At 39.3% G+C, this 15,221-nt stretch overlaps 1 protein-coding gene across 1 annotated transcript; it reads right to left on the bottom strand.

The window, feature by feature from the left end:
- Positions 1 to 5,414: 5,414 nt before the first annotated feature.
- Positions 5,415 to 15,003, bottom strand: LOC107557624 (tripartite motif-containing protein 16-like). Its single transcript, XM_016241103.1, has 6 exons — positions 14,431 to 15,003; positions 12,785 to 12,871; positions 12,471 to 12,704; positions 7,781 to 7,940; positions 7,593 to 7,640; positions 5,415 to 6,006 (listed from the first exon to the last, which is right to left on the bottom strand). The coding sequence occupies exons 1-6, from the start codon at positions 15,001 to 15,003 to the stop codon at positions 5,489 to 5,491; spliced, it is 1,620 nt and encodes a 539-aa protein (XP_016096589.1). The 3' UTR covers positions 5,415 to 5,488.
- Between the last annotated feature and the right edge of the window lie 218 nt (positions 15,004 to 15,221).

Raw genomic sequence — 15,221 nt, 5'->3', positions numbered from 1 at the left:
TCATCCTGAGAAACTCTGGCTTCTGCCATTTTACTGCTTAAATACAGAAACACAAACACACAACAGCTGAACTACACTTCAGCTTCTCTTTCCCTGAACTGATTCCTGTTTCCTGGTTCTGTGTTTGAGTCACGTGTGTAAAAGGGGTGTGTCTGCGAGTCTGTAAAACAGCTTCCTCATTCCTGCTCCTGTAGTCACACACACACACACATACACACACACATACACACACACACACACACACACACACATACACACACACACACACACACACACACAGACACACACACACACACTGACAGTGCAGTGTGTGGTGAATCTTTACAGTGTCTGTTCTATTCATGTCAGTGTTGTGCATCAATAAAATTAACTGAGAACACCTTTAAATTACTAAACAATTAATGAATTTGAATTATGCTAGGAAGTAGAATAGAAATAATTTTCAAATACAAAGCAATTTTTAACTAGAAAGTGAAGTTTATCAACTTTGAATTTCTTTAAAAGATTAAAAATAATGTCCTGTTTTTTTTGTTTGTTCAGTGCTGCCCTGAATAAGCTGTTTGACATGACAGATGCTCATTTATAGTCCATAAGACAACATATTAACTGTATTTACACAAATGAGCTAGATTTTACACAAATGAACAATTTATTACTGCTCTTCACAATAATGATGAATATTAATTTGTTACATGTATATAGTGCTTTTCTAGACACTCAAAGCGCTTTACATTGTGAGGTTGGATCTCCTCATCAGCGAGCAGCATCACCTGGACGACGAGACGGCAGCCATAGTGCTCCAGAACACCCAAAACACAGCAGCTTACTGGAGGAGAGGAGACAGAGTGATGAAGCCCATCAGTAGATATAAGGGGATGATTAGGAGGTCATGATGCTCAGAGGCCAATGGGCAAATTTGGCCTGGATGCAGAGGTCACACCTGCACTCTTTTCAAAAGACATCTTTGGATTTTTTATAACCACAGAGAGTCAAGACCTCGGTTTAACGTCTCATCTGAATGACGGTGCTTTATGACAAAATTGTTTTCTTCAGAATCTTTCGACTGTAAAGTGAAAGCGTCTGCAGCTTTATAGCACGGCCGCGCACACAATGCTTGTTCCCGTTTAAGGAAACAGCACTGTGTGTTTTTGCAGAGACGCTCAACATGGCTGTGTTTGGAACTATTTTCTTTAGCGAAATAGAACAAAAAATTGTCTCTACAATTCAAGTCAATTAATATTTATTTCTTGTTTATTTAATTGTTGCCCAGACAAAGAAAAGTCTGCACCGGACAATGCTAACCAAACGTTCATATAATCGCTCTTAATGCGTGTGTGTGTCCTAGGAAGATTAGAATATAATTCTATGATTAAATATCTATATTTGTTGCTTCACAGTGACAGTGCTCAGTAACAAATAACCTCATTTGACAAATGGCAAAATCTGTATTATAGTTCTACAGTAAGTTACAGATTCCTGAAGCAGCTGCTGTAAGTTTTTACAGATGGTTGGTCAGTTTACATGTCGGTAAGAAGTAGAGCCTCAGTGACGGTTCTTGTCTGGAGTGAACACATGTAAGCATGTAAGTATCTACATGTAAGTAGACACTGTTGAATGCAGAGAGCAAACCTGTGGTTCTAATAGAAATGATTTTAATGTGCATGAAAACTCAGTGATGATGCTTACGGGGCATAGTAATAAAACATTCAGGGCTTCAGCTCCTTTAGTTCACCGCTAGCGCAAACATCAGCAGTCCATCATCCTCCAGCCGGAGACAGGAGCTAAAATCAGCCAATCACATGTGACCGTTCGCCATCAGCATGCTGTCAGGAAGAGAACAGACAATGTGATTATAAACTTTCAATTATCCTATATAACATCCTATGCACTCAGATTATTCAAATTAACAAATTATCACTCATTTAAAGTGAGATATACACTGAACAAAATTATAAACGCAACACTTTTGTTTTTGCCCCCATTTTTCATGAGCTGAGAAAGATCTAAGACCTTTTCTATGTACACAAAAGGCCTATTTCTCTCAAATATTGTTAGTGCGACGAAGGAGCCAACTTTTAAGGGCTGTCTCAATCGTGAAATCATTCCAGTGCTCCTTGAAAAATCCCACAATGCACCATAAAAACCAGGAAGCATCACTATACTCCCTTACCGGAAATTGCGTCACATTTCTGAAGCGTGCAGCATAAACTGCATGAGCCAACTCAATAAATATAATGATACACGATAGAAGATTTGAAAAGACAAACCATTTTCTAGTATATTTCAGAAAATACACACATCGATAGACAGGTAATGAACACATCTAGTTAACATTTATAATTAATATTCAGCTGAAATGTTGTAAAGACATGTAACAGAATAATGTGTTTAAAGAGAATAAAAAATTATAGTAAAAATAAATTGGTCCTGCCTGTTGTTGATTAATTCCACCAGTGACGTTCTACAATGTTGTCCGTTGATGTTGATGCCGATGACGCAGAAAATTGACTCTATGCACGGCACATAGCCTACGCATTTCTGGGGAAATCTCAGGGCACTTAAAAGCTTCAGGTCTGTATTCACCCATAAGTATTAGATGTAAAGATTTTAACATCACTTATACAGTCTGCAGTCGCCACTTCAAGAATGACGACAACATACGGTTCTACACTAGGTAAGATCTAAACCCTTATATACTTTACTATATTGCCGAGCACAATGTAGGCCTATTGTGAATTTTTGTTGCTGTGGTTGCCTGTTTGTTTAAAAACCTCTTCTGTGGGTCTGGGCAATACGTGTTAACGAGTTAATAGATGATTCCCCTAAAAATAAAAACCTTTATGTCATGTCACCCATATCCCTTGCTTTCTTCATTGGCATAAAGAAATGTTGTAAATAATGTTAGTGTCAGTCAGTTATTCAGATATTTTCCCCCACAGAAGAAATTCATAATGGTTTAGAATGACACGAGGGAGAATAAGCTAAAATCCCAGCTAAAATATTTTTTTCATAAGAGTACTCACATGTAAATAGAACAGAGTACACGTGTGTTCCTTGTTATTTTGGTTTTATTAAAGACTATTATTGTTCTGGATCGCCTTCGTCTCCTCGTTTCTACACAGTAGGCACACCGTGAAAGCCTTACACAAAACACTTGGGATGGATTAATTTGGTTTTATTTGTACAGAGTGTAATATAAAATGTAAATTAAATATAATGTAAATGTAAATAAATATAACTTTAATCATGTTTCTTGCTCACCAGAGTAATATAAACATGAAAATATTAGTAACTTTGATACAGTGTAATGGTTATGTAAAATACAAATACTTATAGTTGTGATAGTGTAATGTCATGTCTTTTTTAACACTTCTGCCACTTGAAGGACTGACAGCAGAGGTGTACCTACATGAAGTGGGGACCCCAGGCAAAATTAATCAGTGAGGATCTTCTAAATTATTTTTTATTGAATTTTTTTATGTATCTTTGTTGCCTAGTGATATAATTATACAACATATGAAATGTGGGCAAGACACATCTAACAGTATATGATGCACAAAACTGGATGCGTGCTCTCTCTCTCACTCGGATGTGCACACTCAAATCTATAAAATTGTCTTCTCTCCTGAAATTAATGTTCCCAGAAGCCCATCAACCACCAGACTTCCATGTCTGGCTGATAAAATAACACAGTACCTTTCAATTGTAAAGAAATTACGGATCCATTTTTGTTCGCATTTTCAAGTTGATATTGGTCAGTAAATTCTCGTTATTTATTTTATGCCTTCGCCTAATAGCTATTTGAATTAAGTGGCTATTCTGAATCACAGATGATTTGCAGTACTCTGTACGTTATGGTATTGAAGTAGTTTTAATTGTTTAACCACCACAGCATCTCGTCTCCATTGGCAACACGCAACACATGATTGCAAGTGACGTCGCAGGTAGCGGAGAATGCAAGTGAAGATTGCAAGTGACATTGGAATTTAGTTTATTTTTTATTGTCTTCAACACCTGGTTACTGTTGTAAAATGTTGAGAGATTAAATTAAAAAACAATAAATAAATAATAAAAATAAATTTTAAAAAGACTGCAAGTGACATCAGTAGTGGAAGCGCAGGTGTCTGCGAGTGCAAGTGCAAGTCTGCAGCCAGACCCTTCTCCGCAAAGCACGCAATTGCGTGGGGCCCCGCGATCGTGCCCCCTGCCGGAGATTTGCTTAGGGCCCCCCATAATGTAAATGCGCCCCTGATTGTCTTTCACTGTTGCCTCGAGGGATTGCATGCACACATAGACATCAAAGGGGGCTTGAGCACCCCTGCAGAAAGTGCCATTTTTTCTGGGGAGTTTTTTTATGTTTATAAATGAATATATGTATATATGTGTGTGTGCATGTGTTTCTGTTTGCGCACAGCTTTCCCTCTCAAACAGATAAAAAATCTAAATATCAGGTCGGGTCGGGAAATGTTGAGACTCTGTGGAGTTCCGATGCCTTTCTCCCTCCGCGTCTCCGCAGCACAGCAGTGTAGCTCACACTGATCGGCACATCACAGACAGACAGAGAGCCGCAGATGTAAAGCCCTCTCTCCCTTTCCACTGTGTTTGTCTTGCTGTGGAGGTGAGTGCTGATGAACAATAGAATAAGCTACCTGTGCCTTGAATGTACAGCTAATTATCCAAAAGACAAAAGGCAAATACTGTTGAGGTCAAACGTTTACATCCCCCATCCCATTGCAATAGCAATAACACTCAAAATGACTTTATATTGTAATTATACATACCTCCGCGTCAGCTTTGTGGTTTCATCCATGGTATATTATTAATTTGTTTTGTAATGCTTTTATGTTCATAATCATTAAATACTATTAAAATACTGTCAACAAAATAAACACACATTAACACGTGTTCATAATTGTATGTATTTATTATTTTTAGTATCTTTAAACTCTCCTAAGCAGCGTTTTGCGCTCAGATAAACATAAGATTAAAAAAAAAAAAAAAAAAGACTAAGATAAAAATTATCTAGAGCACCCTCAGGCGACCGTTAATTTTACATGAAAATGAATACGCCCCCTCAGTAACTTAATACAATATTAAACTGAGTTATTGCATGCATAATAATGTATGAAATAAACGTTAAAGCAGAAATAAGACGGATGTAAACAGCATCTCTCATTCAAACTCGCTTCCGCTCGCTCTTCCAGCTCGGCGGTTCTCTGCACTGGATTGTGGGAAATAGTGCTTCAGTGAGTGTACACCGGTTGTACACTCGAAATCAGAATGCATTTTGGGTAAAAAGTAGTGAACAAATGTAGGGAATGAAGTCAGAATTCAGACAGCACTACAAAATGGCTGACACCCGATAAAGTGCACTATATGTTGGATAGGGAGCGGTTTCGGACACAGCTTATAACATCTCACTGTTACTGATTCATCATGCAGCTCAAAGCATTATGGGTAGAATCTCTCGTCAGTCTATTCTGATTCATCAACACAGTTTCACTGATGATCCTCTATATAAGAAAAAACCCAGATAGAGCGGCTGAGTGAATGTGGTCTGGACTGTGTGGATGAGGCTCATTGTGTCAGAGACGCTGTAGAAGGACAGAGTTCCTGCACTGTGATCCACAAACACTCCTATTCTACTGCTGATGGACTTCACAGAGAGATCAGTCTCCATGTTATTGTGTCTGAATGAGGTTTTGGAGGAAAAGAAGATCAAACTCCAGGACTGATCATTATTTCCAAACCTACACTCTTGACCCCGTCCCTTCCTGCTGATGCTCTTATATGACACTGATATAAAAACACCTCCTCCCCTCTCAATCTCCCAGTAACAGCGTCCACACACACTCTCACTACACAACACTTGATACCAATAATCAAATCTGTCTGGATGATCAGGATACTGGTGATCTGTGTAAGAGACAGTAATCACTCTGTTGTTCTCAGACAGATGGATGTAATCATTCACTGTGTTCAGATCCAGAGTGAGTTGATGGGAATCTGATGGAGATAAAACACATCAGAATCAGGAATTATGAATCTGTTTGATCTTTTCATGGAGCTGAACTCTTCATGTTCAGTGTATCATCAGTGTTCCAGTACAGATGAACAGATATCCTGTGTAAATCATCATTTACTAGGGCTGCCCCCTAATAAAGACTTAGTCGATTACAATTTATTAGTCACAGGAAAAACAAAATCCACAGAAAGCGAAGTCAGTAGTCCGTGACGGACAGGTGATTAACAGCTGGTCTGTGTGGTAATCAGGACTAGGGGTGTGCGATATATATATATATATATATATATATATATATATATATATATATATATATATATATATATATCGTCTGCGATAATATGGCTTTATAAAAGGTAAAAATGCCCATAAAAGGTAAAAATATATTTAAACTTATTGGAAAAGATGAATTTCTATCACTGCTGTGAACTGATCACCACACATAAAGAATATTAAAAACTATAGGAGTCAGCGGTCCACGGTACAATAACACACTCAGCAAAATATCGCCTAATTATCGTTATCGATAAAATCCCAGAAACATATCGAGATATTATTTTTTTGTCAGTATCGCGCACCTCTAGTCAGGACATGCAAACGTTTGTTTCGATCATCGACCTCAAATGTGGGTTATCATCAGAAACATGTAAGTAGTAGCATCATTAGATGGCCACTCAATCTAATGTTAACCTATAAATGTGCGCCATTTGTGTTTGTGCAGAGTGTGGAAGCTGAACAGTAGTGCTCACTGCAAGACCAGCACGATCATTTGCATTTAACTTAAAATGCTCCATAATTTTTGGTCATACAGATAAGAGCAATACACCTTTTGAACGTGTTAAACGTCTACTTTCATTTGTGTGCACTCACAATAACAACAAAACGTTGTGCTTTTGTAAAATAATGAAAGCAAACAGGGTGCACTTTCTGCCACCTAGGTCTCTGTGAACTTCAGCGCATCAAAAAACAAAATATATATATATACAGTATATACACACACATACATATATATTAACTGAAACTCCGTGCTTGCCTCACAGACATGAAATATATATCTACAGAAACCAAAATGTCTACTTTTAAATGAACCAATTCAAATGGAAAACAAATATTTGCTGATTATGTAATCCGTATGAAACGTGCACGTCCACTGTGGAGATGAAGAGTCAGTGTTGACTTCATCACTGCAGCCAAAAATACAGAAAACACTAGTTTATCAATGAATTATTATGATGTTAAGGCAGTCTTCTTACTGTTTTTTCCCCTGAAGCATTCATAATGATTACTTCTGCACTGCTCTGTGGCAAACTTTATGCTTGCACTTGAGCGCTGATAGGCTTATACCCGATATAATTAAATTAAAGGCTTATAATTATGAATTATATGGTTAATTAATATAAACGTGCTATTATTCGACTAATTGCTTCAAGTAAACGACTATTAGTCGATCAGAAAAATATTCAGTCGAGGGCAGCCCTGTCATTTATATCACTTATAAAACTCTTCTTTCACCTTCTACAGGAAGAACATGAACTCAGTGAGTTTTCTGCTTGTTTTCTTACTGACTTACATTGTAGGAAGTTGTTCCTGGTCCAGAGAATAATGTTGGTGAATGTGACTGTGGAAATCAACAGACATGAACAGTGTGATTCTCATGATCCTGCATCCATTCCTAAGACATTTCTAATATGATGTTCTCCATGATATGAGATGATGATGGACTGGTTTCTGAGAGCAGATAAATCTCCAGGACTTTACCTCTGTCTGAGATCTTCTCGAGCTCCTCTTTGCAGAAATCCTCCAGTTTGTCTCTCAGCTGATGGACAGATTCTCTCAGAGCATCAAAAGAGAAGAGAGAACTGAAGAGATCGTCATTTACGTCTGTAGATTCAGGAGGGGCTGAGAGAGACTGGAAACTCTACAGAAAACAGAAATCAAAACTCATCAGCTCCACACTTCACCCAGTAACCTGCACCAACATCAGATTTGTGCGGCTCTTGTTGACTCGACTGATCTTTAGTAACTCACCTCAATCCAGCACTTTCACAACATCAGCTTCATTCTTCTCATATTCATTATATCACATTAGAGCTACAGATTATAGTATTTGACACTTATACTCTGTGAACTTTCTAGGAAATAGTTTAGATGATAAAACATCTGCTAAGAACATAAATGTCCATCTAACAGCTCAAGCACATCAATGGAGTCTCATTGTAGAGTTGAGTAGATTTGCTCAGGAAAAGCAGCTTAAAGGCTACGATTAGATTGACCTTTATTTATAACTTTAGAGCGGTTAAAGACACTGAAACTTCACAAGGACCCTCAAGCAGAGGTGTAAAGTAACTAATTACAAATACTTTCATTACAGTACTTGAGTACATTTTTTAATTTTTTTCTACTTTGAGTAGAATTAAATTGTGGTACTTTTACTTTTACTTGAGTCAAATAAAAATAAAGTATTCAACTTTGTAATTTCGCCAGGAACATTTTTTTTTTGCAAAGTACAAAATAGACAAAGGTGCCGATGGAGAAACAGGGTGAGCTGGCATTTGACGAGTACTGTGCTTCAGATAATAACAGACAGGTCTGACTCGGCTGCAAAACCAATCAAAACTTCCAGTTCAGCTGTGGGTGGGGCGTTCAAACCACGCTTTGCTTTGACAGTCAATCACTGGCGTTGCCGTTTTTAATCAGTATCATTAACATTTCAATATTTTAGGGAATTTATGAGCTATGCTCTGATTTGAAATTGTAATTTTGACAGCTCCTGAAATGGGTCATTCCATTGATATTACCAGAGCACTCAGCAGTTTAAGTAAAGAGAAAACTCGGTTGATAGAAGGACGCAGTTATTACATGGATGGATCAAGAACAATGTAAGTGTCTGAAATGCATGCATGCACACAGTTCAGCTGAATGGTAAAGCGCATTTAAACTAAATGTACAAAGCAAACTTTGTACAAAGCTAAAATAACCTCAACAATGATTTTTCTGTCAATCAGATGCACATAAAAGTGTTGTTTGTTACAATAGCAACGGTGGCATATTTTCGTTGGAATGAAAAAATTGCATTTTTTCAAATCTGGGCCAACACTATGTTACTGTCTGCTTATAGGCTTGGGAATCAAAAATCGATTACAATTCTGGAATTTGATGCTTTTTATAAAAATGTACATTTCGAATCCTCATATCGATTCCTTTGTGCACATTTTAATATGAAACTCAAGCACAAGAAGACTCATGCACAGAAAAAGCTATTCAAAAAGTCAATAAGACTCGTACGCTTTTTCTCTGCTGCACACACATCCAAGACGTGTGCACAAAAAGCCGCCTCCCATACTGTATAGTGCATGATACGGAGTCCTCTTCCATGTCTTTTTGCATTTGAAAGGACAAATGCACACAAAAATGTGTCAAAATATCCTCGTAAACACAGTCGGTTATGTAATGGCGCTTTTCCACTGCATGGTACGGCACGGTACGGTACGGTATGGTTCACTTTGGTGGGGGGGTTTCCACTGGGTACAGTACCTGGTACTTTTTTTCAGTACCACCTTGGTTGAGGTACCAAGTGAACCATACCATTACCAAAACGTGACGTGTAAACTCTGCTGATCACGGATTGGCCGGAGAGAATCGCCACTACCTGCGTCACTGAACTTGCGACACGAGACACAAGAGAACTGCTAGATTTAAATCAGCAAAGCCAGTGAAGGATCGAACGGAACTGTTTTGAAAGAGCACACCTTTTTTTAACTAATAAAAAATGGCTGTTTCGTTGTTTGTTGAGGAAGTACAGACGTTCCTTTCATTGATAGCAGAGGAGTGGATCCAGCGAGAGCTTGATGAGGCGACGTGGAATGAAAAAGTTTTTCAGGAGTCACGGCAGTCCTAGATAACAATATTCCTGAGGCCCAGAACAGGCCCACACCTGACACTTTCATCTGGCCCACATACCGCATGGAATGATGGCCATTGGGCAGTCCGCTCCTGTTTGCCAGGTTTGGGCCACAAGCAAGCCAAGAGAAGGCCCAATGTCAGCCATGAATAAACCAAATAAAGCAGAACTGGCCCAAATTGATTTGAATTCTGGCCCAGATCCAACACCTTACTCCAGCCCACATACTTGTGAATAATGATGGCATTTGGGCGGTCCGCTCCTGTTTGACTGATTTGGGCCACAAGCAAGCCAAAAGGAAGGCCCAATGTCAGCCATGAATAAATCAAATAAAGCAGAACTGGCCCAAATCTGGGCCACATTGATTTTAATTCTGGCCCAGATCTGACCCAGATCTAACACCTTGCTCCGGCCCACATACTGTTTAGAATGATGGAATTTGGGCGGTCCGCTCCCGTTTGCCAAATTTGGGCCACAAGCAAGCCATAGGAAGGCCATAAAAAGGAATAAATAAAATAAACTACAACTGGCCCAGATCCGGCCCACATACAGCGTGGAATAATGGCATTTGGGCAGTCCGGTTCTGTTTGCCAGATTTGGGCCTCAAGTAAGCCTTAGCATTGCTGCATGTAAGCCAATCAAATAAACCAAAACTGGCCCTAATGTGGGCATTTTGGCAGTGGTCCACAAGCAGGCCCCTACACAGCCACATTTTAGCTAATAATGAACCAAATAAACCATACATATACATTATCTGGGCCACACTAAGCCTTAAATGAGTTATGCATCAATAATACTCAACATTGTAAAGAGAAATTTTTAAATGTCCTCCATAAATGTTCAAATAAGTTCCTGAAATGTGTCCTACTTGATAAAATCATCCCGACCCAAGTTTTGCACAAGCAGCAAATAAAATGTCACATAAATATTCAAAGACACATTCCGATACTTTAAACACTGTTTTTTACAAGTTTGATCTGAAATGATTCTCACTCAGACTCTACCTACACAGTAAGTCTGTGAGTGTCATAGATACGCTGTGTTAAAGAGCGTACGACGCAGAAGAAAGGTATATATCATAAGTCTTTAATACAACAAGTGTAAATCCAAACACAATGTAGCACAGCAACTTGTAGACGTAAGACCAGACAAACTCAAAGTGAACATACAGGAACTTAAGTACTCAGACCAAACAAGGATAATTAACTAGGCACACCTGAACAGAATAATACAATCAACACAACAAGGGAAACGGTGCAAAAGGAAAACAATGTCCATATTAACAGAAACCCTGACAGTAAGAATACAATCATTATAGTCCACTTCTGTTTTTATGCTGCACAGTACACATATAAAAAAACTGCCATTAAAAGCATGTTTCAAAAAATAAATTGCTGCGCATGTAGCCTTCTTAAGACTCACATCCAGATCACCCTGCATCAGTTAACTGTTGCATCCTACTAAAAGTAGCCAAATTCTAATAGGCCATATTCACAATTTCAAACTTACATTTCAATTAGCCAACGTCAAGTGCTACATCAAAAGCAGAAGTGACCCTCATCTGTTTTATGATATATGGGGCATATTTGCCATGTAAAATGTGGGACAAGTTAGGCTAACACACTGATTAGCCAATGCTGACTGTGTATTTGCCAAAGTGGCCAAAATGTTATTAATTATTTGGACAATATTTGTCATTTTACATGCGGGCCACTTTAGGCTCACAGCCACATTAGCCACTGCTCACTGTGCCTTATCTTTGCCAAAACTGGCCCAGATATGATTTAGGATAACTGGGCCACATTGGTATCATTATATGTGGGCCACATTAGTCTCACAGCCACATAAGCCAGTGCTTACTGTGCCATATCTTTGACAAAACTGGCCCAGATACGCTTTAGGATAACTGGGCCACAGTTGTGGCATCATATAAGGGCCACATTAGGCTCACAGCCACATTAGCCAGTGCTTACTATGCCATATCTTTGCCAAAACTGGCCCAGATATGTTTTCATGTACCTGGGCCACATTTGTACCACATTTGGTTTACACCCTGATTAGCCTTTGTTGATAATGCCACATTTTTGCCAAAGGTGGCCCACATTTGGTTGGCACTATTTGGGCCATAATCACCGTTTACCACATGGGCCACTTAAGGGTCACATTCAGATTACAGATTGCCGTCAACACCGTATCTTTACCTACAGAGGTCCACATGTGATTTGATACATTTAGGCCATTTTTGCTGTTTTACATATGGGCCACTTCAGGCTTACATCCATTTTGTCTGGGCCATGAGAAGGCCAGCAGTGCCATATGATTGCCTTAGTTGGCCCACATCCGCATGCTATCTGGGGTAGAGGCGGCACAACTATAACGTCATGTGAATAATCCCGCCCACACTGTAGTACCTCAAGCGGTACAAAATTGCAGTGGAAACACGAGCCGAGCCGTGCCGTACCATGCAGTGGAAAAGTGCCAAAAGTGAACGTAAACAGTTGACCTGCTCAAGTCCACTATGATCCTGTTCTTCTAGATCTCTGTTACCTGCAGGAACTGGCTGTGATCCTGTGTGTGTGAAAGCTGCTCCAGCTCAGCGTCTCTCCTCCTCAGATCATTGATCTCCTGCTCCAGTCGCTCCAGTTGTTCTTCAGCTCGACTCACTGCAGCCTTTTCCTGATCTCTGATCAGCCGTATCAGCTCAGAGCGGCTTCTCTCAATGGAGCGGATGAGCTCAGTAAAGATCCTCTCACTGTCCTCCACTGCTGTCTGTGCAGAGCGCTGTTAGGACACACAGTGATTCAGGGTTCAGTGAGTCTGAACTGAGACTGAGACAAACTTCTCTTCTTCTCCAGACTCACCTTATGAGACTCCACAGCCTCTCTCAGCTGCTGAAGATCTTTCTCTCTCTGCTGGATTCTCTGCTGGAACGTCTCCTTCAGCTGTTTCTGCAAGACAAATGGATGATAGTGAATTTCACAGAAAACTACTGGGAATAAACAGTGCTTGAAATGGAAAAAAAGAAGTGCCGGTAACCCCCCCCCCATTTATTTTTAAATTAAATGAGTACTTTTTGATCTTCAAAATTTGTTTGTTTAGTGCCACAATCAATTAATCAATCAATAATTAAAATGTTCAGTACAAATAAGCACAAGTCAAGCTATGATACCAAACAGGACCACAAGGAAATGCCAAAGACCTCTAAACCTCCTGCCTGTACTAATACGGATCTATTCAAAATCACTAAACCACTGACCACCTTATAATCTAAAACACCTTGCTTTTAAGCCAAAAACACACTGAAAAGAATAATTTAATCACATCTGGACGTAAGTCACTATTCTCTTCGCAATCTCTGATAAAATCAGCTGTGTTTTCTCTGCATTAGCGCTGTTTTGAACTTACTGTTTAAATTCGCTTACTGGAACCTTGGATTTTCCAGGAGTTTACCGGTTTAAAATGATGTGATTGCAAAAACCTGCTTCCTTTCATTTTCAAGGTATTGTTTTCGTTATAATTCCACTTGCATTCATTCACATGAATTGTTGAGATGGGACGTGACCCACCTGGTAGTGTGATTTATATAGAGTCATTTCTAATCAACCAGACTGTAACGAATCAGCTCATGGGAAATATGAATAATTAACCATAACTAGTTATAATTAATTATGAATATTTTAGATCCGCTGTAGATATTTAGCTGACCTCTCAGGGTCAACTGTCTTGTCAATTCTAAGAACGTTAATTCGTAAACGTAAACGTACGTCAGCATTGCTATGGACCAGGGGCCTGTTCAGCTTCCTGGGGTGTTACAGAGTATTTGTTAAATCTAGCTAACAAAATATATATTGTGTGTTTGAGTGGTCCAGACGCTACAAGACACTGAAACTGATGCTCTGACTGAGTACCAGCAACATGTCAGAAGTGCTGGTATGCATGAAAAAAATGCTGGTACTCTAAAGACTAAAATATAGATGTGCGCACCGGCCCACTTCAAGCATTGACAATAAATCATCATGTGAACAGATGAATCCAGTAAACGTTGGGTGAGGCAGTTTAAATGTTACTTATCTGAACGGATAACTAATGACTGTAGGTTCAAACTCCAGAAGATATGATCGGTTACAATTATCATACATGAATTACTACAAGTGTAGCCTAAGTATTATTAAAGTAAAACGGACACAGACATAGAACTTCACACTGACAGTGTTTCTGCATTTTGACTGATGGAAGTATATATTTATTATATGTATTATATGTCAAAGAACAGGTGAATAGTTCACTCCATTATTTTATGTTGCTTAATCAAAGCCCATTTTATGAAAGATTGTGTTGATAAAGGTTTACAGTTCATTTTCAGCCAACAGTGAAACTTTCCTGCAGAGGCTGTTCCTTTCTGCAGTTGTGTACAGTGTGAATTCTGTAAGCTGTTAATATGGGTGCCGATATAAACACATATGGAACTAATTTCAACAATATTTCATTAGTGTCTAGTTTTAAATACCTGTTTCTCTGTTCTCTCTGCTGCAGCTGATACAGTGTCATGGTTTTTATGGTCATCCATTGTACACAGCATACATATACATTTCTGGTCAGTGCGACAGAAAACCTCGAGGAGCTTCTCATGTTTCTGGCAGATCATCTCCTGCAGTCGTCCAGTGGCTTCAGTCAAATTGTGTCTCTTTCCTTTAAACCAACTCTCATGTTGTTCGATATGATTCTGACAGTAAGAGTTCAGACACATCAGACAGGACTTGACGGCTTTGTATTTTCTTCCAGTACAGACGTCACACTGCACATCTTCAGCTCCAGCGTAACAGTCATCAGGAAGATTGGTCTTCTTCAGTTTCTCCACCACTTCAGCCAGCATGGTGTTTCTAGCTAAAGCAGGTCTTGGACTGAAGGTCTGTCTGCACTGAGGGCAGCTGTAGACTCTCATCTGATCCTCCTGATCCCAGCAGCCTGTAATGCAGCTTTTACAGTAACTGTGTCCGCAGGGAATGGCCACTGGATCCTTCAGGAGATCCAGACACACTGGACACAAGAAGTCATCCCGAGAAACTCTGGGTTCTGCCATTTTACTGCATGAATACAGAGACACAAACACACAACAGCTCAACTACACTTCAGTTTATCTTTCCCTGAACTCAGGTGATTCCTGTTTCCTGCTTCTGTGATTGAGTCATGTGAGTAAAACAGGTGTGTCTGCAGCAGGTTCCTCATTCCTGTTCTTGTAGAGTTTCTCTCTCACACACACATTCTTATATGTGGTGACTCTTCATAGGCATAATGTTG

This window comes from Sinocyclocheilus grahami, unplaced genomic scaffold (genome assembly GCF_001515645.1).
Source record: "Sinocyclocheilus grahami isolate Dianchi unplaced genomic scaffold, SAMN03320097.WGS_v1.1 scaffold612.1, whole genome shotgun sequence".
Lineage (NCBI taxonomy): Eukaryota > Metazoa > Chordata > Actinopteri > Cypriniformes > Cyprinidae > Sinocyclocheilus > Sinocyclocheilus grahami.
Note: the sequence above shows the minus strand (reverse complement) of the source record. Positions and strands in the feature narration are given on the sequence as shown.